General features: G+C 37.6%; 1 protein-coding gene across 1 annotated transcript; it reads left to right on the forward strand.

The window, feature by feature from the left end:
- Nucleotides 1-223: 223 nt before the first annotated feature.
- On the forward strand, nt 224-27386 carry wdr35 (WD repeat domain 35). Its single transcript, XM_052151392.1, has 28 exons — nt 224-420; nt 617-734; nt 1040-1111; nt 1214-1306; nt 1377-1505; nt 2489-2622; nt 2836-3001; nt 3133-3281; nt 5528-5653; nt 6519-6704; nt 6925-6957; nt 7573-7633; nt 8652-8796; nt 9924-9993; nt 10373-10426; nt 10523-10632; nt 10748-10964; nt 11780-11860; nt 12178-12314; nt 16786-16989; nt 18084-18230; nt 18583-18715; nt 18859-18969; nt 20587-20751; nt 21819-21959; nt 23236-23392; nt 24704-24944; nt 25725-27386. The coding sequence occupies exons 1-28, from the start codon at nt 397-399 to the stop codon at nt 25873-25875; spliced, it is 3555 nt and encodes a 1184-aa protein (XP_052007352.1). The 5' UTR covers nt 224-396; the 3' UTR covers nt 25876-27386.
- The last annotated feature ends 415 nt before the right edge of the window (nt 27387-27801 follow it).

The following is a 27801-nucleotide window of genomic DNA, read 5'->3' on the forward strand; positions in this document are numbered from 1 at the left end:
GTAGAATAAAACAGCTTTTATAAGGTTAATTATTCTTCATTTTAGTGAATGCACCTTTAACAACTTTTACGTTTGTGCCATCATGTTATGAGTGAAGCGTTACTACAAATGATCGGACTACAAATACCATGACTGCGTGATTATACGCCATTTCCGGTTCTGGTTACCTAGAAACCAAGCAAACCGTTTTACAGGAGCAGCGTAAATGCATGGAAAATAAACACATCGCTATTTCAAATGTCTTGAATAATCGCTTACGTGTACAATTCCTTCAAATAAAGGCAGTACACTAATCATCTAAAATCTTTGGGACTAAAATATAATATTAGAGTCCAAAAGGCAAGGAAAATAGTTACAAAAACTCGGGGCAACGTAGTCAGCTAAGCTAATGCAAATATGTTTATTTATCTCAGTAAAAAGGTAAGTTTAACATACTGCATGATCATTTCATGAATAAGAATATGTTTTATCTGCTGACTGAATACGGTTGCGATCTATTTTGGTTTGCTATTTACCACTGTACAGTTACTTATCTTAAAATAATGTATTTATTGATAACGACAGCTGTTTCTGCATATATTAATATTTGCTGATGGCATTGTATTTGTGTACTCAGATTGCCATTCCAAACAATATAGTTTTAAAATGTGTGTCCTGGAACAAAGATCAAGGTTTCATTGCCTGTGGAGGAGAAGATGGCCTTTTGAAAGTCCTCAAACTTGAGACTTACACAGGTGGAAACATAACACACAAACCTATTTTGGGTCACAGAGATAAGTGCAGATAAATTATTTGGATTAATTTATAAGTGTTTTGTGACAGTAATGGTGCTCAATAGAAAATGCTTGTCACATCATCACTTGTTATGTTTAAATAGGACAATAGTATCAAGAACTGGAACTACCTGCATTTCTATATAGATTATTATTATTATTTTTTTTTTTTTCATGGAATATTTTGAATGATTCTATACATTCATGTATGAATTAAATCCAACAATCAACCAGTTTATTATTACAGATTTTTTTCCTCTTCTTAGATGATGCTAAATTAAAAGGCCTGGCTGCTCCCAGCAATCTGTCCATGAATCAGACGCTGGAGGGCCACAGTGGTAAGAAAGATGAAATGTGTGACATCAGTCATGTACCTGTGCTTGGGTCTCTGTGTGTATTGTTTGTTTTGGTTACTCTCTAAAATTTGGTTGGCTCTGCAGGAGCAGTGCAGGTTGTGACGTGGAATGAACAATACCAGAAACTCACCACCAGTGACCAAAATGGGCTTATCATTGTCTGGATGCTTTACAAAGGTACTCCGTCCCATTCCAGAAAGTATATATAATTAATTTTAGCTGATAAATGTGTGACTTTGTCTAACAGGTTCATGGTATGAGGAGATGATTAATAACAGGAATAAGTCTGTTGTGAGGAGCATGAGCTGGAGCGCGGATGGTCTAAAGATCTGTATCGTGTATGAGGATGGTGCTGTGATTGTGGGCTCAGTGGACGGTGAGCACACATATACTCCACTCTCTGTTATATATTGAAAATGCAGTGGGTTGTAACTAGAGGTTGACCGATATATCATTTTTACTCATTTATCATGCCTATAGTTGCTTTTTTGGAACTATGTTTAAAAAAAAATTATTATTACAGTATAACAGCAGCCTCTAGAAGTGAAATAAAAACAATCACTGACATCTTGTCGGGATTTGTTATATCTAAATCTTTCAATATTGATAATTGATAATCTTTCGATATTAATAATATTCATCCATATTTTATTATCCTCACTTCAATGCATATTTTGTTATTTTAGATGAATCAACAAGAGTTCTAAAATCAAGTGAGAGCATGCAAAGAAAAATGCGACTATACAGAAATGTGACCTGTGACATCGTGTCTTAAACTTTATTTTGAACTGTTTTAGGCTATTATTGGGATTTGGTTGCACAATAGGCTGAATTTGGATTTGTTTTCATTTTGCACACTTGTAGACTCTGTGCCTGTCGTATTATGGAAAGATTAAGAACATATAAATCTACATTTCTGTAAATCTACTTTTAAAAATTAGTGGCCAATTAATCAGTTATTGACCTACTCAATCACCTTAGTTATCATATCTGCAAAATCCACTATTGGTCGACCTCTAGTTGTAACAATGTAAAAGTTATAATGTAAAACTTTGTTTTAACATAATTACGTATTTGTTTTAAATTTGTCACATTTCTAAACCTTATTGTTTATTTTCAGGTTTAAATTGGAAAAAATTCCAGATTTGCAATGTGGTTTCAGACTGCACTTTTAATGCTGAAATCCTTCCCGGCATATCGTTTAGTGAACTATCTGATCAGTATATTTTACAAGCCAAAAAAGCAAAAAACATTTCCGATTATTGTTTATATAGATTTTTCATGCTTGATTACTTGTGCATGTGATTTGTTTATTTATGGTTTGTTTGGTTATATGTGTATGATTGTGTGATTTTGTAGGAAACAGGATATGGGGTAAAGAACTGAAAGGGACTCAGCTGGCACATGTGGCCTGGTCTCCTGACAGTAAGATCCTGCTTTTTGGAATGGCCAATGGAGAGATCCACATCTTTGATAACCAGGGAAACTTCATTGTAAGTGCCGAGAGCATAAAAATGTGTGATAACTAACCTCTTTTACTAAATGTATTAAGCAAGTTTTTGTCTCTGCGTCTTGAGGATGTGAGAAATTGTTTTCTTTTCTAGTGTGGTTGCCATTTAGATATTTTAGCTGTTTATTTATCCAGTCATTTGGAACACTTCAAGCTAAAACACACATTTTCTCTTTTTGTGTGTGTGAATTCACAGATGAAGATGACCATGAGTTGTTTGGTGAATGTAACAGGTGCCCTCAGTATAGCAGGTATGCATTGGTACCCAGGCACAGAGGGGTATCTGGAGCCAGACTGTCCCTGCTTGGCTGTTTGCTTCACCAATGGGCACTGCCAAGTGATGCGCCATGAGAGCGATGACAGTGAGCACAGTTTATGTATTTTAAGTGTTTTTATTATAAATGCATACTAGAATTGGATGGACAGAGAGAGAATCTGGAGGAGAAAGTACAAATTGTAATTTCTTATTGTATGTCTGTCTGTGTGTGTGTAGATCCAGTGATTATCGAGACAGGCATGTGGCAGGTTGCCAGTATCCAGTGGAATCACTGCGGCAGTGTTCTGGCTATAGCTGGATCACTCAGAAACAGTGGAGCTGAGAAAGATATAAACATTGTTCACTTCTACACTCCGTTCGGAGAGGTGAGGACAGATTACACACCCAACTCAAACCTCAAAGAAATACTTCACCCAAAAATTATAATTCTCTCATTGTTTACTTTTTACTCTACATTTAATGAATTTCTTTTTTCTGCTGAACACACAAAAAATATATATTTTGATGGAGATATGAGGTGTTTTGGGAATACAATTCTAAAGGGTCCAACAATTCCAAGCTCCACAAATTACCTCAAGGCAGCATAAAGGTAATCCTTACAACATGAGTGTTGTAATCCATGTCTTTTGAAGCAATCCAATTGTTTTTTTGTCATAAATGTAACTACTTTTTCACTATTAATCTTGGTATTTGCAGTGTCCTTGGCACAATCATGAAGCTCAATTACATCTAAACATTTTAGACAAGGAGTCTGCAGATGGCACGATTTATTGCCTTGCATTGTATGTACAGCCATGGCCAAAAGTATTGGCAGTGACATAAATTTTGTGTTTCACAAAATGTTCTGCTTCAGTTGTTGTGGTGTTGATTCACATTGTTTCTAGATTATTGTGCAGAGTAATCGGATGCATTTTAAATAATTGCAAAAAGCTTTGGCCAAAAAATTAACTTTAGCACAAAAACCCAACTTTCATTGTTTTTTGGCCCTGGCACAAAATGACCAGCTAACATCATTTCACTAATCATATAGCAGCACCTGGGAAATTGTGAACGAGTACTATTCAGGTGAAATCACACTATCATTCTGATTGGATTATAAGAGCAGGCTGATTGCTATAAAAAGAGTGAAGAAGTGCTTCCAATCATTGTGTTCTTGTTAGCAATGGTTACTTGTAAAGAAAGACGTGCAGCCATCCTCGATTTGCATTAAAATTGCCTCACATGCAAGAAAATTGCTGCAAAGAATATTGCACCTGAAAGAACCATTTACCGGATCATCAAGAACTTCAATGAGAGAGGTTCAACTGTAGTGAAGAAGGCTTCAGGATGTCCCAGAGTGTCCTGCCAGAGCCAGGACCGTCTCCTCCTGAGGAGTCAGCTACGGAATCGTGTCACCACCAGATATTTCTCAATATTGGCAGCAGTTTGGTGTGAGTGCATCTGCACACACAGTGAGGCGAAGACTTTTGGACAATGGCCTGGTGTTAAGAAGGGCAGCAAAGAAGCCACTTCACTCCAAGAAAAACATCAATGACAGACTGAAATTCTGCAGGAAGTACAAGGATTGGACAGCAGAAGACTGGTGCAAATTTATTTTCATTTCATTTATTTTTATTGTAAGCCCCCATCCAACTGGGACATCTGGAAAATCGATAGTCCGGAGAAGAAAAGGTGAACGCTACCATGAGTCATGTGTCGTGCAAAAAGTGAAGCATCCTGAGACCATACATGTGTGGGATTTATTTTCATCCAATGGAATGGGCTCTCTCACAATTCTGCCCAAAATCATTGCCATGAATAAAGAATGGTATCAAAACATCCTGCAAGAGCAACTTCTCCCAATGATCCAGGAACAATTTGGTGATGATGCGTGCATTTTCCAGCATGATAGAGCACCATGTCACAAGGCAAGAGTGATAATGAAGTGGCTCGGAGATCATTAAATTTAAATTTTGGATCCATGTCCAGACAATTCCCTGGATCTTAATCCCATAGAGAACCTGTGGTCAATCTTCAGAAGGTTCTAATAAGGCAAGAATGGATCGCCATCAGTCAGGATTTGGCCCAGAAGCTGATATCCAGCATGCCAGAGCGAATCGCAGAGGTTATGAAGAACAATGGTCAACACTGTAAATATTGACTCTTTGCATAATATTTAATGTTCTTGCCGATAAAAGCCTTTAAAACTTATGAAATGCTTATCATTGTTTTCCACTATACCATAGAAACATGTGAAAAAATAATCTACAAATACTGAAGCAGCAAAATTAGCAAAACACTAAATTTATGTCACTGCCAATACTTTTGGCCACGGCTGTGTATGTATATGAACACATCTTATATCCATAAAACTACCTTTGTTTGTGTTCCAGAGAAGAAAGAAAGATGGCAGTTTGGGATGGCACAAGGCTGAGTAAATAATGAGAGAATTATAATTTTTGGGTGAATTGTTCCTTCAATTCTAACCCTAAAAAAACTTTTTAATTTTTTGAATAGAACAAAAAAACAAATCTTTTTAATTTATTAATCATTTTGTTCTTTTTTTTCCTGTAATTTCCTGTTGATGCACTTAAATGATCTCATATGATGTCCGATGTCATCATGTGTGTAGCACTTGCGGACTCTGAAGGTACCGGGTAAGCAGATGACTGCTGTATCATGGGAAGGTAGAGGACTCAGAATCGGCCTGGCTGTAGATTCCTACATTTATTTTGCCAACATTCGGCCAGATTACAAGGTAATTAAGTTGTAAATGATGGCAATGAGAAACATTTTGAAAATCCAGAGATGTATCTGAAAAAATACAACCGTAAACATACATGGAGACAATCAACCAAAACTACATTTAATGAAATGTTGTTTTAGTGTCTCTTTATTTACCTGATCTTATAAGAGTACTTATTAAGAAATATGAAATTTAGCTTTAGTTTCTCTTTATATAACTTAACATACAAGATGTTCTGCGAAATGCATAAAAGATAATTAATAAGAGATATTTTTGGAGTGACCATAGAAAACACTCTTTCCTCTCAGTCCTCTTTGATTGATTTTCATATGAAATGATGTCCTTGTGTTTAGTGTCAGATCAATTCCTTCCCTCATAAACAAAATGAGTGATAGATTCTTCTTTCATTAATAAATGGCATTTTCCTTCCTCTGTAGCTGGCTCCGTTTTCAGGGATTTCACAAGAATTTGGAACTATAGTTAGTGTCAGTGTTTCCTTATAATCTCAGTGAAGAAAAGGACATTGATATAATCTGAGAGATCTCATAAATGCATTCAGAGAGCTAAGAAACCACATTTGTCTGGCAGTGAAGAAGGCTTAAACCACAGACGGACAGTTGGGACTGAACATGTGTACAACAAGAACATGCTACAAGCTCAATGGAGATATAATGCTCAATACAGCACTGTCAGTTTGGTGTGATAAACTGCAGATCACCATAATGTCACTTTATCTGCTTAAAAAAACAGGGTCTTTAGAGAAGACGATAATCCCATCCAAACCTCATCAAACATCAGAAATATTTGTTTACCAAAACTGACTTCTGGTAAATTTCAGGGAGTTTGTCTGATCTAATCTGACTCTCTGTTCTTGTAGTGGGGTTACTGCAGTAACACGGTGGTGTATGCATACACGCGTCCTGATAGGCTGGAGTACAGCGTTGTGTTCTGGGACACCAAGAATAATGAGAAGTTTGTGAAATATGTCAAGAGCCTCATGTCCATTACTACCTGTGGAGATTTTTGCATTCTGGCCACCAAAGCGGATGACACACACCAACAGGTACGAATCAGAAAATACTCTAGCAATCTCTGTTTCCCACACAAGAGATTCGTTTAGTCTGACTACATCCATCATAGATTCACATTGCATTATTTTGATCAAGAGATTTGATCTTGATTCAGTGTCAGCTGTATCATGTATTCTGTGTTACTTCTTTTAAAGGTGAGATGCAATCAAATGCTAAATGTGTATTATCACAACTTTATTATTTCATTAACAGGAGGAAAAAGAGACTGAAGCTGGATCTGCTACGGTAATAGAATGGCACCTCTCAAAATATGATGCAGTAAAAATATTTTCCAAATATTTTTTTGGGCCACTGTATTTAGGAATGCTATAAAGCTCTGCACCATTCAGATACTTATATTTTGTATAACTAAAGATTTTAAAGGGATAGTTCACCCAAATAGGAAAATTCTCTCATTATTTACTCACTCTCATACCATCCCAGATGTGTATGATGAGAAAGAATGTCATACACATCTGGGATGTGATGAGGGTGAGTAAATGATGAGAGAATTTTCATTCTTGGGTGAACTATTCCTTTAAGCAATGATGTCGCTCAGGACTGCCAACAGTAGAAAAACACAGCCTACAGTAGAGTGTTAGCTAATGCAAAATACTATATTTTTTTAAAGTAGAATCTCATTGGTTCTTAACTTTGAGAAAGCTGTTCTTAAGGGCCAGATTCAACTGCTTTACCACAGGCATTTAATGAGGTGTCCAATAAAAACCTTCCAAAGTAACGTCTAGGAGGAGAAAGGTATTATGAACATCCGCAAAAGAAGCCTAGCAGATATTTCCTTAACACTGATTAGTTTACTGTACCCATGCAGTAAATAGGTGTCTATCTGTTCTCTCTTCACAGTATGTCCTGGTGTTGTGTAACTCAATTGGAACCCCACAGGACTCTAAATACATTGACATAGGTGAGTAAAATCACACAGTAAATGCACTGATTCAATACGTAAGGGATAATGTACAAACAGCCCAGACGCAAAGCTTTATTTGGCTAGCTAATTAATAAATGAATGAACATGAAATATAGTATATTTGAGTTCAAATTATTTTATCATATGAGAAGAAAGAGACTGCAAAGTGATACAAGAAACATGAAACTAGCATAGTTATGTAGGAAATTGACCACCTGGGACAATTCCAGCCGTGTAGTACAAACATGTCTAATTTGCTGAATAATTTCTTATAGATAAGGTCTGATTTGTCTTATTGGACCCAGCTCTGAGTTTTGAAGGTTTATTTGTAATATATTTAATTGCTCTCTCAGTTTGAGGACTGTTTCTTTGATGATAAGCAAGAAAACTGATTGTGGTTGTAAAAGTTGAAGCCCTTCGTGTTTGATATAACACCAATACACACAGTGTAATAGTTGCAATGGGAATCCCAGCTCCCTTCCTCTTGCTCTCACAGGCGTCCTGCTAAATTCCTCCCCTGGTTGGGAGAGCAGATCTGTGGGAGAGTGAGACGTTCACCTTGTTCATACTGTGGAAAATTCCAGGGCCTGAACAACAGACATACACTTCAATGGCAAAAGTTATAGTTACTCATAGGAAAAGATGGTTACTTTTAAGGTGAAATCCGGTTGATTGGTGGAAAGTTACAAAGCCTTTTCACATTTTTGTTTAGCATCCATGTCCCAGAATCCCACTCTGAAAATAGGTTTGTGTGATTATGACTGCCTTTGAAGCTTCAATGTGCAGCCACATTTTTTTTATAAATGTGTTACTGATTCAATCAATTTCTGAAATATCTGATCACTCTCCACTAAACGTCAATTTGTGGTATGTTTGTTTGTATCTGTCTTAGCTCTCAAACAAACAAAAGACTTACATTTTCTATATTGTCTCTAAAGTTTTGTTTCAGTGTTTTCTAAAATGTGTGAAAACAATTATGCTCTAAAAGTTCTTTCCTGAATGTTTTGTATCACAGATCCCCTGTTCATCACTATGACAAAGACTCATGTGATTGCTGCATCTAAGGAGGTGTTTTATGTTTGGCAGTATCGCGTTGCCAAGAAACTCACCGCTCTTGAAATCAACCAGGTCACCAAAACCAGAAAAGAAGGTCGAGAGAGGTGAGGGTCAAAGGTCACCAATAGCTTTTCTCAGAGTGATAGTTCACCCAAAATGGGAATTCTCTGATCATTTAATCACTCTCATGCCATTCCAGATGTGTATGACTTTCTTTGTTATGCTGAACACAAACAAATTAAAAAAATAAATACTGCATATCAGCTCTGTAGGTCCTTTCAATGCAAGTGAAGGGTGACCAGAACTTTGAAGGTCTAAAAGGCATATAAAGGCAGCATAAAAGTAATCCATGACTCCTGTGGTTAAATCAATGTTTTAAGAATTGATATGACAGGTGTGGGTGAGAAACAGATCAATATATAAGTCCTATTTAACTATAAATTCTCCTCCCTGCCCAGTAGGTGGCAATATGCACAAAGAATGTGAATCGCCAAAAAAGAAGAAAGTGAATGTGGAGATTTATAGTAAGAAAGGATTAAATATTGATCTGTTTCTCACCCACAGCTTTCATATCGCTTCTGAAGACCTGGATTTAACCACTGGAGTCATATGTTACATTTATGCTGCCATTATATTCTTTTTTGACCTTCAAAGTTCTGGTAACCATTCATTTGCACTGAAAGGACCAACAAAGCTGAGATAATATTTTTTAAATCTTCATATGTGATCTGCTGAAGATAGAAAGTCATACACATCTGGGATGGCATGAGGGTGAGTAAATGATGAGAGATTTACAAATTTTTGGCGAACTATCCCTTTAAAGCTTGATTTATTGTGCTGAATTATAGTTAAAGTAGCAGCACAGTGCAATATGTAAGCTTTCATCTGTTGAAGAGCTTCTTAGTTTGTGTTCTGTGATGCATAAATTCTGTGGGCTTGCCTGTCTGCCCATCCGTCTGTCAGCACAGTGTGAGGGCGTGTTCATTGACGGCAGCAGTTTTAAAAAGTTCCATTCATGGTTGTGTGATGAAATGCAGTGACCCACACAAAACAGGACTGGACCCAGTGTTCTACCAGAGTCTCCCTTCCACATGAAAGACAAGCGCTGCGACAATACCTTACTTTCTTTATCATTCTGGTTAATTTTTTCTCACTTAACTTGCACACTGCCTCTTTTCACTGTCTTACTCCCTTCTCTCTCACTCTCTGTCTTGCTGTCTCTCTCCTCTAGGGTTTATCACATTGATGACAGTACAAGCGGAATATCGGATGGGACACTGAACTTTGCCAAGGCCTTCTCAGTGAGTACACTCATCACACTCATACACCTGTGGCTCTCTCAAGCTCTTGTCAGAGGATTAGTGGGAAAAATCCCATAAAACACTCTGTTAGGACAAACACCTCATCTCAGTCTATGACCTTTCCCTGATAAAATAACGCTAAAAAATACAAAAATTAGGTGTTTACATAGTTTTACACATTGTCAGCTTATTAAGCATAATTGGTGTAAGATTTTGCATGTAAATGCAGTCGCTGCCTTTATCTCTCTAAGACAATTCAGAGGGACCCAGGTCTCAGGGAAAATGTTGTTTTGCATACAGTTCAACTCAATCAAAAAGGTCATAAGGGTCAGAGACTGGGATAATGGTGATGGTAAAAAGAATGTTTACTTTGTTTCAGGCCACCAGAGATCCAATTTGCTGCATCACAGCATCAGACTGGATGCTTATAGTGGTACGTCTTATGTACACACAAGAAATATGTGCTTCTTAAGCGCAAAACCTTATGATGTGATAGTGATGTTTATTTTTGAGTTTGTGATGTCCACAGGGTCGTGAGTCTGGTATCTTGCAGAGGTACAGTCTGCCCAACGTCGGCCTCCTGCAAAAATACTCCCTCACCACCAGAGCATTTCAGCTGTCTCTCAACTGTAACTCCAGGTCAGATCTCTCTCTTTCTCTTTATTGCTATCCTACTATAACTCCAGATGTTTTCGTGCCATTTTGTTAGATTTTTATGTACTATCCACACCTGACCTGCATCTTTTGTTTCCAGCCGTCTGGCTATTATAGACATTACAGGGCTGTTGACATTTTTGGATGTAGAGACACAAGCTTCGTCAAGGGACACAGAGGGTTGGTCTGCAGCTGGAGACCCATCTAAATTTGAGCGCAAGGATGTCTGGGATATGAAATGGGCCAATGACAACCCAGATCTGTTTTCCATGATGGAGAAAACCAGAATGTATGTCTTCAGAAACCTCGACCCTGAGGTGAGACAGAGAGAAAGACAGTAACACATTTAAACACATGCAGACACACATGTACAGCAGTGTTTGAAAAGAGCAACAATTGACATAAAAATGCATAAATGGAAAGAAAGATTGAGTGATAAGGGATGACATTTCTCAGAGCTACTATACTTATGTACTTTTATGTATATGGGGTTCAGGAAGTGCTACAGTTTTTAAATAAACATACAAACACCTCAGTAAATGACAGAGCACATGCCTGTAGATCAAAACACAGACAGCAGACTCGCAAGAGTTTTTTCTCCCAGCACAGAAAGGTATAAAGAAATCAGAATGGCTTATATATCTAGTTCACACAGTATACACACACAGTGGTCACAAAATATTGACACAAATATGAAACAGATGAATATGAATACACTCAATGAGCACTTTATTAGGAACATCTGTAAACCTACTTATTCATGCGACGATCTAATCAGCCAATTGTGTGACAGCAGTGCAATGCATAATGCAGATATGGGTCAGTTCACATCAACCATCAGAACGGGGGAAAATGTGATGAGTATTTCTGTAACTGCTGATCTCCTGGGATTTTCACATCCAGTGAGCGGTAGTTTTGTGCCTTGTTTATAAGAGAGGTCAATTGAGAATGTCCAGACAAGTTCGAGCTCACAGAAAGGCTACGGTAACTCCGATAACCACTCCGTTCAATTGTAGTGAGCAGAATAGCATCTCAGAATGCACAACACGTCAAACCTTGAGGCGGATGGGATAAAAGGTGTAATATTGTGAGTATTCCCTCCTTGCTTATATTTGTGTCATGTTGAATACAGGAGCCGATTCAAACGTCTGGCTTCATCTGCCACTTTGAAGATCTGGAGATAAAATCTGTTCTTTTGGATGATATTATGAAGGTTAGTTCCTGTCACTCTTTCATTACCAAGAAATATCATTATAAGAGTCACATCTCTTTCAACTCATCGAATGATTTTATAAATCTCTCTGAGAAAGCTTTGCAGGGCAGTTTGAGTAATCTCTAAATCAGATATGTCAGATTGAGATGATTCAAATTTGACTTTGAATTCATTTATTTGTGATTAATACAGTTTTTGCATTACATTGCTAATGGCTATAATAGGACATTTCTGATCACTGAGAATGAAATTCAGTATGTACTGTATGAGTCTGATTATCATGGCTCAGTAGACTATCTGTGTATGTTGTCTTTTAGGATCCAGAAGTTCCAAATAAAGATTATTTATTGAACTTCGAGATTCGCTCACTGAGGGACAGCCGAGCACTGATTGAGAAGGTTGGAATTGAAGATGCTTCTCAGTTTATAGAAGACAATCCCCACCCACGCCTCTGGTGAGACATGCACTCATTACACATAAGGTTGCCACGGTGTTACCGGTTTTACTTGGTACAAGGGACAACACCGGTTTGAATTTTTATACCGGGGAAAAAGTGGGAAACATTATGAATGGAAATTCCAATATCAATACGAATAGAATAGTCTTAAATAAAGAATTGTCAAATTAAGTGTTAATTGTCAAATTAAGTGTTTTTGACCCATGATAAATGAGCCTAAATAACACATTGAAAGCCAGGTGATATTTCAGTTCCAACATAACAAATTACACAGGCAGCAAAGTACGTGCACTGACAGAAGACTTTTAATTGCTGGTAGCGATTATAATGTGCATGGTGGATAGTGTAAAGCATCTCAGATTCGGAGACACGTGCACACTTTATTATGTTTTTAAGAACAGATGACAGAAAAGGCGTCTATGCGCATGTCAGACGCACTGTTTGTTCGGAGGCATGCAGTCTCGTGGAACGTGCATATGTAAAGTGTTCTCACTCTTTCTTTGTTTCAGTCATCTGTAATTTTTTTGCAAGAATAGTATCGTGTATGAGAATGCTGCAAATGACCTCTGACCATTTCAGCTTAGAGCGCAACTCTACAGGGTCACTTTATATATAGCCTATACATCTGTGTGTAATGAACTGGCCATGGAGATGGTGTTAGGATCCATGTGCAGGAAGTTTATTAGAACACAAGCAAACAATCCAAATTGGCAGGCAAATAGAGGTAGTCATTATGCAGGCGGTATAATCCAATAAACCAAAAAGACAGTCCAACAAGGCAAGAAAAAAAATGGGTATCCAAAAAGCAGTAAATCCAGGAAAACATGCAATGGTCATAACATGCAAACAATGAAAAACGCTTAATGAGGCAGGATGAACTGGCAATATTTTGCAATGTAACAATGGAAACAGCATGGTATTTATATAGTTCAAACAGGAAGTAACAAATGAAGAAATGGTACAGAGTTAGTATTCGGGAGAGGGCTACCTCTGGTGGTTGGTAGGAGGGTTAAGAACCTCGGATGTTATACTGTGATTAAATCATATAATAAAACAAAAACAAATCCACCTCAAACCATGATTTATATTTCAGTGATTATTATCATCATTCTAATTATTATGTTTACATTTAAAATTGTTTTTAGATCTTAATTTGCATTAGTAATTTTCTCCCTGTTGTCATAGATGGATAGTTGCGTGATGGTAAATGGAAAGATTGTATATGATTATTAATTATTTATTTTTGACCACGTCGTTATTTTAATTGCTTTTTAGGTTTGTTTAAAGTGCAGTTTGAATTTAGAAATGTCTTTTTGGTTACGTTTTTTATTTTTTATATAAATGAATTACATTTTTAATGCAAAATCACTAAAGCAAGAATATTCATGATCCCTCAGCCAGGGGGTTGACGATGTAATTGGATATTGTGATATATCTTTTTTTTTTAATAAAAATATTGTGAACATATTTCACTTTGCATATTGCTCAGCCCAAGGAGGGAACAAAACAGATTTATTCATACACATTCAAAGTCATTACCCTTCCAAAGCAGCTAAACTGGGTCCTGGGATGAAAGGTAATAAAACACCAACAGTAAACTTGTAACAACCCACAATAAGTGATGCACATGCCCATGATGGAGAGAATGCACGGATGAAGTATTGTAGGTTCGTTGACTAAGAGATGATGCCCTTCACAACTGTTGAAAAGCCATCATTCAAAAAGTTGAACAACACACATTTTAATTGCACTTTATTTATTTTTGTTGGTGTACTTATCATTATGAGGACTTTCCATAGACATAAGGATTTTTATACTGTACAAACTATAGATTCTATCCCCTATACCTAACACAACCCCTAAACCTAACCCTCACAGAAAACTTTCTGCATTTTACATTTTCAATAAAACATAGTTTAATATGTTTTTATAAGCTATTTAAATTATGGGGACACTAGAAATGTATAGCATAATACCCTTGTAATTACCAGTTTGTAACCTAAAGAATTGTCCTCTTAAACCACATAAACATGCCCACACACACACACACGTTGGTGCGGTTATCCATATGAAGACTCTCCATAGACACAATGATTATTATACTGTACGAACTATAGATTCTATCCGCTAAACCGACCCCTCACTAAAAACTCTGCATTTTTACATTTTCAAAAAACTTTTTTTTTTTTTTTTAAGCAATTTGAATAACAGGGATACTAGAAATGTCCTTATAAACCACATGTATAGCATAATACCCTTGTAGTCCTTGTAAACCACCCTAACACACACACACACACACACACACTCACATAGAAGAGCTCATGAATGAAAGTATAGTTAGGCAGTACTGAAGAGTGCAGTAAAACACTTTGTTTGCACACAGGACTGTGTATTTGCTGATTGTTTAAGAGTGTGCAATGCAGCCTTATATGTGTGTGCCAATATCTGTGTGTATGTGTGTTTCCTCAAGGAGATGGTGGAAAGTTTGAGGTCCAGTTTAATGGTTTGAATGAGGTGTGAGGTACAGTTGAATGATGATTCTGGATTTGTGAGTACAAGATAAAACCAGTATGACAGTACACTCCTTGAGAGCTTTTTTCTACCTGCCTGAACATTGAGAGAGAGAGAGAAAGTGAGTGAGTGTGAGTTACCTGTAGGTATAAGACATGACAGTCTTTGAGCCACACTATTGATTTAGAGGCCCACTGGAGTTTTAGTGGCTCTGTCAGTTCTCACAGCAAAAGGAGGAATTTCTGATTGGACTCATGCTACATCAGAGGGAAGGTAAACCCTAGTGTCAAGTTGGCTCATGTTTAATGTAGATTAGTAGTTTTTGCATTGTGACATTATTTAAATTTTGAATATCATTTCAGGAAGTTAGTTTAGTCTTGTTTTTATCAGTTAAGTAACATTTCCAAGGTGAGATAGGTTCTGAGGTTTAGGGGTACAGAGAAGCTTATTCATGCTTTTATTTCATCTCGCAGATTGTAATGCACTGTTTTTAACTTTAAATCAACACACTTTAGCACAGCTACAGGGAAATGCTGCAGCTAGACTTTTGACATGAACTAGGTATTTTAAGATCTCACCAATGCATGTAAGGAACTACATGCGTTGGTGCCAGATTATTTAGCAGAACTTTTAAGACTTTATGAAACAGTCAGATCTCTTAGATTTTCTTGTCATGAACTGTTGGCTGTTTCAAGATCCAGATACAAAACAAAAGGTGATAGAGCATTTGTAGTGAAGGCACCACGATTATGGAACAGCCTGCCCAGGGATATTACATCTGCTGAATCAGTGTTTTTTGTTAACAAACTAATTTGTATTAACTTGCTTTTACTACTTTGTAATATATACATATATATATATATATATTTCTTTTTTTACTTTTTTTTGCTTCACTGAGAGTGTTTTGATTTTTTGTTTTGTGTAGCACTTTGTGCTATATTACTAAAAGGTGCTATATATATATATATATATATATATATATATATATATATATATGTTATTATTATTATTTTCTAGATATGTAAGCACATTTTCCTCCCAAATCTAGTAAGAACATACCGGTAGTAAGAAATAATAGGAATATACAAAAATGATAATTTTCAGGGACATTGTGCATAATTGTCATAAACGCAATGTCTCAATGCAGGTAAATCTAAATTAGTCCTTAAAAGAGGCTAAAAAATGTTTTATGCAAAATATATATTTTCTGTTTTTTTCATTTAATTTTAGGTTGAAATGTGACATTGTTTTCGTAAGATTTACCCTTATTGTATGTTGTTCAATGCTGCTTAATGAAACTGTGAGGCAGAAGAAGGAATCCTACAGAAAAGCAAGAGCCATGTGTCAGTCTTTGAATGTGTGCATGTGTGTTTGCTTGGATGCAGGAGTGAGAACACTGGCACTGTTGTTTGATTGAGCTCATCCATAACATGCCAACGTGTCAGGTCAAATGTCTTCTTAGCTTTCTGTGAGCACATGAAAAGATCTCAGACAAGCTCTCCCTGTCCACTTTTGTTACTCAATTCACCAAACCATGTGAGTTCACAGACCTATTTTCAATGAAAAAGATTAACAGCAATCTCTGAGTGGGAATTGACCAATGGGAAAGCTATCCGATCATGAAAAGATCACGTGTAAATGCCCTCCAAGATCGATAGCAATCCGATCACTCGGCATTTTTACAGTCACAGAAGTGAACTCTGTTATATTTGCATATAGCGCAGGAACATTAAGTAAAGTCAAATAAATAGTAAAAAAATAGGAATGTGCATACCCAATCAGATATTAATCCAATCATTTAAGACGCATGAAGTGTAATTTGGTAATCAATGCCAACTATTGTATCAGACTCTAGAAATATACAGTATGACATTTAAGGTGTTCAGTGTGAAATTTTAAGCCCTCTGTGCTTTGATTGAAAATTGAGGTATGTTAAATTTCTCTCTTTTATCTCCAGGCGTCTTTTGGCAGAAGCGGCACTGCAAAAGCTGGATTTGAAGACCGCTGAGCAGGCGTTTGTGCGCTGCAGAGACTATCAGGGCATTGAATTTGTGAAGAGACTGAGCAATCTGCAGAGTGAAGCCATGAAACAGGCCGAAGTAGCCGCTTACTTCAGCAGGTTTGAGGAGGCAGAGAGGATGTACCTGGACATGGATCGCAGGTGAACACACACACACACACACACACACACACACACACACACACACACACACACACACACACACACACACACACACATCAACAACCGCCATTCGCCACTAAGTGGCGGTGACGTCACCACAATGCTTGTGCCAGGCTATGTGCATGTTGAGGCACGTGAAGTGCACAAACTACACGGTCGAAATAGATATTAAATAATGTGGGAGCCAGAGGACATCCCTGTCACACTACAAGGTGAACCGGAAATGGCTCCGAATCCTGGACCCGCTCGCCATCATGAAGGTCCTTAATGATCGCTAGCAGCGGGTCTGGGACTCCGAAAGCTCGACGAACAACCCAGAGCCCAGGCCTACTGATGGTATCATAGGAAAATAAAAAACAGAAAATATGGCATCTGTGCAAGACCGCCCTTTCCTGAAACCACACTGGGGCTCTGCAAGCCTCTCCTCAGCGTGCCTGGCAAGGCAATGTTTAATAATCCTTGCCAGGACCTTTCCTGGCACACAGAGGAGCGAGATACCCCTATAGTTGTTGCAATCTGTGCAGTCCCCCTTTTTAAAGAGAGGGACCACCAGGGCATCCTTCCAATCCTGCGGAACCCACCCAGTGGTCCAGGCAGTTGTTATGATGTCATGTAGGGCAGTCTGTACAAACGCCACCCTCCCTTTCCTGGTCTCAGGCTCCGGATCACCTTCAGTACTTCCTCCAAAGATGGCACCTCAGCCAGCCAGCCACCCACAGGGAGTGACTTCTTCCCCATATTTGAGGCACCGCAGCCCCAGCAGTGTCATCCCCACTTTGTCCCACAATGTTTTCCAGGCTGAGGGGCTTCCCCTCCCCCAGAACCTCACAGAAATGCTCAGAAAATCTGCAAACCTGTTCCTGGGGGTCAGAGATTGGATCACCGTTCTTTCCCCTAATGATGGTAATAGGTGTGGCGCTGCAAGTAACTTTTTTGAAAGAGTTAAAGAGCGATTTGTTATCATGACACACACTCACACACTCTCACACACATGCATACTGGTTATACTGTATGAAATCTTTGTAGAAAATGACACTTTATCTTTCATTATATTAATGATTTAATTTTCTCAGGGACTTGGCAATCAGTTTGCGGATAAAGCTTGGTGATTGGTTCAGAGTCCTTCAGATGCTCAAGACAGGGTCAGGTGACTCAGATGATGCGCTGCTAGAGCAGGCCCACAACGCCATTGGAGACTACTTTGCAGACAGACAGAAATGGTAGGGATTGTTCAAGTATGAGTGTTTGCATATATGCCATGTATGTGCACTGTATAAATGTACCGTATATGCATGGGATTTTTGTATGTGTGCACATGCAGCTGAATATCTAAGAACATACAACACTTTATCCAAGTTGCCACCATGGGGTTGTTCCTTTAATGGGTGTACTGTATTTTGCTTTGAATAAAACATCACATATATAATAATTGTTTACAACATACTTAAGGTTATTTATTTTGGGCTTTATTTGCATTATATAAATGCTTGTGTTATTGGTGTAATGCATTCTGCAGTATGTGAGACAGAGGCCTGATAAATAAAGTGTATGTGCTCTCTGTCTGTTTCACAGGTTAAATGCAGTGCAGTATTACCTGCAGGGTCGTAATCAGGAGCGTCTGGCTGAATGTTATTATATGCTGGAGGACTATGATGGTCTGGAGAGACTTGCAAACTCTCTACCAGAGAACCATAAACTGTTACCAGTGAGCTCTCTGTCTCTTTCTTTCTCTCTCTCTCTTCTGTAATTCTTTTTTAGCAAACCAAGCAGCAATTCTACATGATCTTAAAGGGACTTGAACTGTACTTTATTGTTTGTGTATGAATGTGTGTGTGTGTGCATGTGCAGGACATTGGTCAGATGTTTGTTACTGTGGGGATGTGTGAGCAGGCAGTCGGTGCATTTCTGAAATGTAATCAGCCCAAAGCAGCTGTGGACGCCTGTGTGCATCTAAACCAGGTGAGAGTTCATACAGACAAATCAACACAGAAATGTAGTTTGTTGTATGGTTTTGACACACCATTGTGTACATTACAGGTTTAACATGTATTAATATTAGGGCTGTTTGATGATTATTAATCAAATTTTTTTTGTTAACATATTCAGTTCCTTTTTAAGGAAAGAAAACTTTATAATGTATGTGAGAGTTGGGTTCCACAATTTCTTTGAATTACACTCGTTGTCAATAATGTGTGCATATATCACATATATAAAGACACTGGACAGAGGTAGATTTCTGCATCGGTGATCTTCACTCTCACCTTCATGCCATACCATACATTAATTACTTTCTTTCTTCTGCAGAACACTAAGATCTCAGCTCTGTAGGGCCCTACAATGCTAGTAAATGGTGGCCTGAATTTTGAAGGTCCAAAAAGCATATAAAGGCAGAAAAAATGTAATCAGCACCTGGATGTTTTGTTTTTGGAACCATTCTGAGTAAACTCTAGAGACTGTTGTGTGTGAAAATCCCAGGAGATCAGCAATGACAAATACACAAACCAGCCAGTCTGGCACCAACAATCATGCCACGGTTGAAATCTCTGAGATCAAATTTTTTCCCCATTCTGATGGTTGATGTGAACATTAACTGAACATGTCCCCTATCCACATGATTTTATGACTTGCACTGCTGCCACACGATTGACTGATTAGATAATCGCGTAAGTAAATAGACAGGTGTTCCTAATAAAATACTCAGTGAGTGTATATCTGCAATAATTAAATAATATAACAAAATTACAGATTTAATCTTACATATTTATCAAATATATCTTTTTCTGCTGACCTACCAGTGGCTTTCTCATTCACATTTGCACAAGTGACAGTGTGTTTTACATGTAGGTGATATGTCATTTACATTTTCATTTATGCATTTGGCAGACACTTTTATCCAAAGCGACTTACAGTGCAATTATTACAGGGACAATCCCCCCGGAACAACCTGGAGTTAAGTGCCTTGCTCAAGGGCACAATGGTGGTGGCCGTGGGGTTTGAACCAAGGACCTTCTGATTAACAGCCCTGTGCTTTAGCCACTACGCCACCACCACTCCAATATGACACTCCAATGTCATAATTGTCGAGGTTCAATGTTAATTTAATTCTGCCATACAAAGACAGTTTTTTTTAGACATCCAGCCCTAATTAATATGCCCCCCCATCACTAAACAAATGCTGACTCATTGCCCTTTAAATGGGGTTATGGCATTTGAGGGGTAATGATGCCTCTGTCAGTGTGAATTACTTTAAATGAGAGGTTCAGAGAGATCAGAGTGCTCATCAGCATTTCTACTGAAAGATCCAGATGCGGCTGTAATGTCATCACACTGAAACTCATCTAAGTGGAATTCTGCTGTTCATGATACCTATATGTGATAAATCATCCATGCAGGGTTGCCAACTCTCACGCATCTGGCGTGACACTCACGCATTCAGCCTCAAGGCTGAATGAGGCTGAATGCGTGAGTGTCACGCCAGATGCGTGAGAGTTGGCAACCCTGTCCGTGAGAAATGTTCAAATTTAGTGTTTGGTGACAAGAAATGTACAATAGTTTAACTAATTTGTTATGTTTTAGTGGAACAAAGCTGTTGAACTTGCTAAAAACCACAGTATGAAGGAGATTGGCCCTCTGCTGTCCAAATATGCCTCACACTTGCTGGAGAAAAACAAAACATTAGAGGCTGTGGAGCTGTATAGGAAAGCCCACCACTTCCTGGATGCTGCTAAACTCATGTTTAAGGTACATCTGACTGCATTAGTAACCTCTTGTAAAAGAAAATACAAAATCAGTGGAAATTTTCAGGTTATGAAAACTAGCGATGATGGTGATTTTTTTAAAGGTGTAGTGTGCAATTTCTGCAGCACCAAGTAGAACTGGAAAAGGAGTTACTGTTTTCAAACAAGTTTCAAAGACTCCCCTGTCATCCATTGTTTATAAAAATAGGTTGTCCCACCCCAGACTATTCCAACAATTAGGCCAATAAAATAAACAGATTGCATTTCCATTTAGTGCCACTTTAGGCACAGAATTTACACCTTTTAAGAGATAGTTCCCCCAAAAAGTCAAATTCTCTCATCATTTACTCGCCCTCATGCATACCATACGTGAATGACTTTCTTTCTTCTGCAGAACACAAAGATGTTTTTATTTTATTTTTTTATATCTCAGCTCTGTAAGGCCGGCCATGCAATGCAAGTAAATGTTAGCCTGAATTTTGAAGGTCCAAAAAGCATATAAAGGCAGAATAAATGTAATCTACATGACTCCAGTGGTTAAATCCAAATCTTCAGAAGTGATATGATAGGTGTGGGTGAGAAACATATCAACATTTAAGTCCTTTTTTTTACTATAAATCTTCATGTTTACTTATACATTCTTTTTCTTTTGTTTTTTGGAGATTTGCATTATTTGTGCATATCGCCACCTACTGGGAAGGGAGGAGAATTTATGGTCAAAAAGGATTTAAATATTGATCTGTTTCTCACCCACACCTATCATATCACATATGAAGACATGGAAATAACCACTGGAGTTCTGTGGATTACTTTTGTGCTATTTGGACCTTCAAATTTCTGGCCACCATTAACTTGCATTGTGTGGACCTACAAGGCTGAGATATTCTTCTAAAATCTTTGTTATTTTTCTGCAAAAGAAAGAAAGTCATACATATCTGAGATGGCATGATGGTGAATAAATGATGAGAGAATTTTCATTTTTGGGTGAACTAGCTATTTAATGTTAGATTTTTACTATACTTCTAATATAATGTTGCAGTTTATTTCACTTATTGGCTGTGTGCATGTCAGATTGCTGAAGAAGAGGCGAAAAAGAGAACAAGACCATTACGAGTGAAGAAGCTGTATGTGCTCGCTGCCCTGCTGGTGGAAAACTTCCACACTCAGATCAAAAGTTCACAGCAAAGCAAAACCAAGGGCAAGAAATCAGAGGTACTCAATCTCACACATATCCCAAACTCTCTGGGGTAAATTTCTATGTGAATTACTCCTGGTAATAGCGTAGTTTATTTGCACGCGCTGTCCAGTGGCACCCTTGCCTGCACGCGGAGTACGCACACTGCGTACCCTAACATTACCAGCATGTCTATATGAATTTTCTATTACATCATTTCTAAATGAAAGGTAATGTGTGTATTTTTGTTAAAATACATTGAGAAAAATAACCACACATTAAAATAACAAAATTATAGTGCACACTAAATAAAATACATCAGAAAAAAATACAAACAAAATAAAAGGTGGTCAAACGCTTCAAACCAATAGCAAAACTAGAATTACTTTTGAAAGAATGTGATTGGTGGGACGCTTGATGTATTTGGTTGTTAATCTGGAGTTGACAAGGATAATGTAATTGTAATAACATTTCGAGGCAGCCTCTCGTTTGTCAATAGCTTTTTGAGAGTTTATTCGCATATCAAGCTTTTCCATTCAGGATTTCTTATGTGCAATTTAAACATTTGTATAAAAATAGTTGGATGGAAACCCAACTAGTGTTTAAAAAATAATAAAAGCAAGCAGAGTACAATTTCTGAACTTTTTTGCGCACCTAAATCCTACATAAGGAACTGCAAGATAAAAATTATTTAAATGAAGACTAATTTAAAATATTTTAATTAAAGATAAATTAAAATGTATGATTTAAGAAAGCATAATGTAAACATATAACTGCTGGGATTCAAATACAAGTAACGATTACATTTGTTTTATTGTGTTCTGCGTATCATGGATCAGAATCCTGCGGGCGCCCCTGGCGCTATCTGAGCTGGTTTAACACCCAATTCACTAAAGGAATTATGCAGATCAGGCAATGGTGCAAATGCACCCAGAAAATCTTTTCTGAACACAATTAGCTAAATAAATAATTAAGATGCAGTGCTACTTCAAAAAAAATTTTGCGCAGAAAAGAAACTTGCAAAAGTGGCGCAGCTGTTCAGTGATTTTGCCCCTTGGTTTCATGTTCACAGATACTTCGCATCCTGGGCCTAGATTAGATTAGATTTAATTAGTTCACATTATATGTAATTTTCTGTTTTCTATCCAGCAGATATCCCAAAAACTTGGATATTTGATAAGTTATACTCAGTGAAATGGTCTGCAGCTGCAGTCTGACTCAGTGTCCGAGAGCATCAGCGGGGCAGGAAATCAGTTGTGATTAATGGCTCATTTACAGCCTAGTGGTGGGTAATTTGTGTGTGATTTATTTCAGGCCACCAGTGCATTAGCAGGGCTGTTAGAGGAAGATGAGTCGTCTTCAGACAGCCGTATCCTGGATGACGCCTGGCGTGGGGCAGAGGCCTATCATTTCTTCCTGCTCGCACAAAGACAGCTGTATGATGGCAAGGTGGATGCGGCCATGAGGACAGGTGACACACATGTATACACACAACAATGGAACTAGTGAGCCATGATACAATCCACACATTAAACAATGACTTTCATGGGGTCCTTTTTTAAAAGGAATTTCTAGTGGTCATTTTTGGGAGACAGTATGTTGAGGTTTGTCTCGTGCAACCCAAATTGTCTTTTGCTGCCCCTTGCATAGTAAGCCAACGATTTTATGAACAAAACAATAACGTTTTTGGTGATTTATTTTAGATATAATCCTGTAATAAAGTGATAAAGTATATTTCTAATACTTTTTACACAAATATTTTTATGTATCGTCTGATACGATACTAACAAAGCTTTAGCAGCACACTGTTACTGCAGTTACCTCTTCAGGTGATTGTGACTTCTGTTTGCATGCGTCTATTTAGCGTCAAGCAAAAATACATGCTCTAACTAAGTTGCAATATAACTTTTGTGGTTACTGAAACACTATGTGAGACGCAAACCGCACACTTCTGCACTATACTATGCCATTTTGTAGTGTAAGTAGTGCGAGTAGTACATTTACAGTGAAAATGCATAAAAAAGAAGTGTACTTTAAGTACCCGGATTATGCACTTTTTCAACCGTCAAAACGGAGTGTGGAATGTTGGACACTTCATGCACTCAGCGCACGCGGTTTGCCCTAGATAGCGGAAGGGGAAAATCGTGACATCTGCAGTATCCTTGGTGATCATGATTTCAAACTTGATTACACTTCCTAGCACCATCTAGCGCTTTGTGCATGCATCAAGCACTAGGAAGTGTAATGGAACTTGAAATCACGATTGTGTCTAGAGTCTGCGATGGCAAGATGTACAGTGAAAAAGGAGTAACATTTTGGTCTGTTCTCACCCAAAATAGATTGAATCACTTTAGAAGATATTGATTAAACCAGGTTTTATGGATTACTTTTTTGCTCCCTTTATGTACTTTTATAGATATTGTAAATCATGATCTGTGTGTGTGCACATTTGTGAATGCATGCATAGTATGTCTAGCCTTGTCTCCGCAGACACAGTGTTAAATCACTCGCCTGAACAGAGAAAACAAACTCAAAGTTAAAGTCTTTAATGCTTAACACATACACACTGACGTCGCAAAAGAACTTTGCTTACATGACGGTCAAGACAAGAATGTTTAAACCACAGCTTACATCATGTCCACCGACCACCTGCAAAAGAGGTGCGCACACGTATATATTTATGTGGGTTATTGTATGTTTTTGTTAACTGTGCTAGAACGATTCAAGAATTCAAATTTTTGCATTAGGCATAAAACGTAATTGCTATATTCTCTATTTCTAGCTCTTCATCTCCGTGATTATGAGGATATTATACCTGCTGTGGAGATTTACTCTTTGCTAGCAATCTGCTCCTCTGCCAATTGTGCATTTGGTACATGCTCACGTGCCTTTATCAAGTTGGAATCTCTGGAAACACTGACTCCAGATCAGAGGCAACTGTACGAAGACCTGGCCCTGGAGATCTTCACCAAACACAGCCCACGAGATACCCGGCAAAGCCAGCGAGACAGCCTCACTGACGGGTGAGAATGAGAGGAACACAGCAGTCATATGAGCTGTATGAGCTTATGGAGAGTACAACCACTGGAAACATTTTTCATGCACTGTTTAACTGATAACTGAGGCAGATCCTTCCATACGGCAGTTAGACGGAGCAGTGATGTCATAATGACGCAAGTGTACAGTAGTGTGACAAGCATGATGTACTATTAGGCATGTATGACGTAGGCTGAAATCACTGTGGTGTGTTGGATCTCTGGAAATTTCCAGTCTATTCAAATATCATGTTAACACTGTTAATCCAGTAAACTGCTGTAAACCAGTGGGATGCTTTTCTTCTATTAGGGGTCATTCACACCAAACATATTTTTTGTTTCCGTTTGTGCTGTTTTTAATTGTTTTGCTGTTTTTAATAGTTTTTCTATGTAAACATGTGCAAGATGGACGTCTTTGACTCTTGCACCAAGCCTTGCTGTTTATTCAGTGTCTCGCTCTGGAGCACCATGCTTTTAACTAAACTTAAACTAAAGACACTAGCTTTTTTATTTATTTATTTTTTTATAAGCACCAGAAGGTGTTAGGGCTGAATGCCAATAACACTTTCCATTTACCTACTTGGAGTTTTTTTCTTTCGATTATTTGGACAATGATCTTAAACCATTACTTCACGCTACTCTCTTTATCAGTTTGTAATCAACATAGCGCAAAATGAGATTGATTAGTGAAATAGCTGCCCTAGTTATGTTCATAAGAATGCAACATGATCCAAGTTAAATCTCTCTTTTTCTTTCTTCCTTTTTCAGGCCTGAGGGCAAGTTACCCACCTGTATCATGACAGGAAGAGTGATATCAGAGTATCAGTTCTGGTTGTGCAGTGTGTGTAAGCATTGTGCTTTGGAGCAGGAGATTACACAACACAACTTTTGTCCTCTCTGCCACTCTTCAGTGGCATAAACTTCGTCCTCTGTCCTTTCCAATGCTCATCTCTTGCTCTGTCTTTTTTTTTTTATTTACATAGTGCACAATGAACTCTGCCATAGAGTTACAAGGTTTAATATAGTTGCAAGCAATGATGACGGGCCCAAGCACCATCGGTCCTAAAAAACTGTTCACAATTTAGCATCTTCTATGTCTTTGCATAATATTGTCTTAATGTGATGACAGTCTCATGAATCCCATAGGAGGAGTATTTAAAATTTCAGAGTTTGCAATATAAAAAAAATCCAAAATGGCTGACTTCCTGTTGGGTGGAGCAAATAACTGTAAATATTATATTACTATAATTAAACACCCAAATATAGGAAGAAAGGAATAATAACAATTAATGTGTTGCCATGGCAACACTATTAGGATATCAAATATCCCTTGACAGTTTTACATCAGTAGTGTCTTGACATTTATTCTAAAGAATTTTGAAGCAATTCATTTAAACATAAGATGGCTATTTCAAAGTCTGTTAAAAGTGTCATACTTCCTATTGCCAGTTGGTGGTGCTATGACCGTGACCCGCATCCATGTGATTAGCCCCCATTACCAAACATACATCTAAATTTTCATCAAAATCACACAATGCTCACAGACGATACAAGGCATTTTCTGTTTTCTTGTATTCACCATAAATGTATTGCTTCGCCATGGCAACACCATTCAAAATATCAAAAATGTATTTGCAATTTAGCTTCTACAATGTCTTGGCATGATGTTGCACAAATTTGGTGCCAGTCATATGAATCCCTTAGAAGGAGTATTTAAAAGTTCAGAGAATCCAAATGGCCGACTTCCTGTTGAGTGAGCTAATGTCTATAAGTATGAAAGATGTTCAGCTTGATGAGAACAATATATGTGCCAAGTTTGGTGACTCTAGGTGAAAATGGGGGTGCTACAGAGACCCTGTTACATGCCAATTTTCAAGGGGACCTGCAACTTTGCCCAGCCCTAATGGCAACGACTCTGATGTGTGTGCAAAATTTCAAGAGTTTTCATGCATGTTAAGTACCCCAAAAGTACCGAAAACCTTGAAAAGAATGATAAAAAAAATTATCCTTAGAAGAACAATAGGGCTTCTGCACTTTCAGTGCTTGGGCTCTAAACATTTCATTTGGATGTTCAAAGAAATTTATAATTTGTCTGTTTTGTATGCCAATTTCATATACTGATGTACATTATTTACTTCATCAATATTTTATGTAGAAATATGAGTGACTTGTCTTCGATATGGGTAAAATACTGTACATGTGTAATTATATGAAACAAATCCTAACAAACAGAAGACAAACGTACTGCTGCATTAAATGCATTTTGTATATTAAATGTCATTTTTCAGTTAAAATAAAACAGGTTGAGTGCTCTTGTGTCTTTAGCATCAGTCTAACAATTAGCTAGAACAAAAAAAAAAGATTTTAATTTGATATACAATTCCTTAAAATTACTCTCTCAAAATTGGCATTTAATTTCACAGTCATAGACATTTGTGTTCACAGCTTGTTAGTTCTGATATGATTAAAGATTTTTTTTAACCTGTCTAGTGAAACTATTACACCAAATGTCTTTACTATTTATGTTCACTTTGTCCTATCTCACAATCTTATACAATGCTGACCCCTACAGTTGGGCCAGAGTATTGACGCTTCTACCAGAATGGTTTGTGTCACCTGTTGCATTTACTTGAGAGATGTATAGGTTTGTCTCTAAGAATAAGTCACGACGTTCTTCTTTATTAGAAAATCAGGGTTATTTTCGTTCTTGAAATAACCTTCTTGTTTGTATTAACATATGTAAAATTATATATATATATAACAAATTAAACCATATTATTTCGCAGCTGCATGTGTTCCTGACTGCCTCTAGAGGGCGCCATATGATAGTTCGTCCCTGCACGTG

The sequence above is a fragment of the Xyrauchen texanus genome, chromosome 20 (genome assembly GCF_025860055.1).
Source record: "Xyrauchen texanus isolate HMW12.3.18 chromosome 20, RBS_HiC_50CHRs, whole genome shotgun sequence".
Lineage (NCBI taxonomy): Eukaryota > Metazoa > Chordata > Actinopteri > Cypriniformes > Catostomidae > Xyrauchen > Xyrauchen texanus.

Bases quoted from the DNA above. Each gene is read 5' to 3' on its own strand.
- wdr35 (XM_052151392.1), top strand. From the start codon at position 397: ATGTTTATTTATCTCAGTAAAAAG. The intron at 18,970-20,586 runs GTGAGAGTTCAT...GTTATGTTTTAG, and splicing joins CCTGTGTGCATCTAAACCAG to TGGAACAAAGCTGTTGAACT. The intron at 21,960-23,235 runs GTACTCAATCTC...GATTTATTTCAG, and splicing joins CCAAGGGCAAGAAATCAGAG to GCCACCAGTGCATTAGCAGG.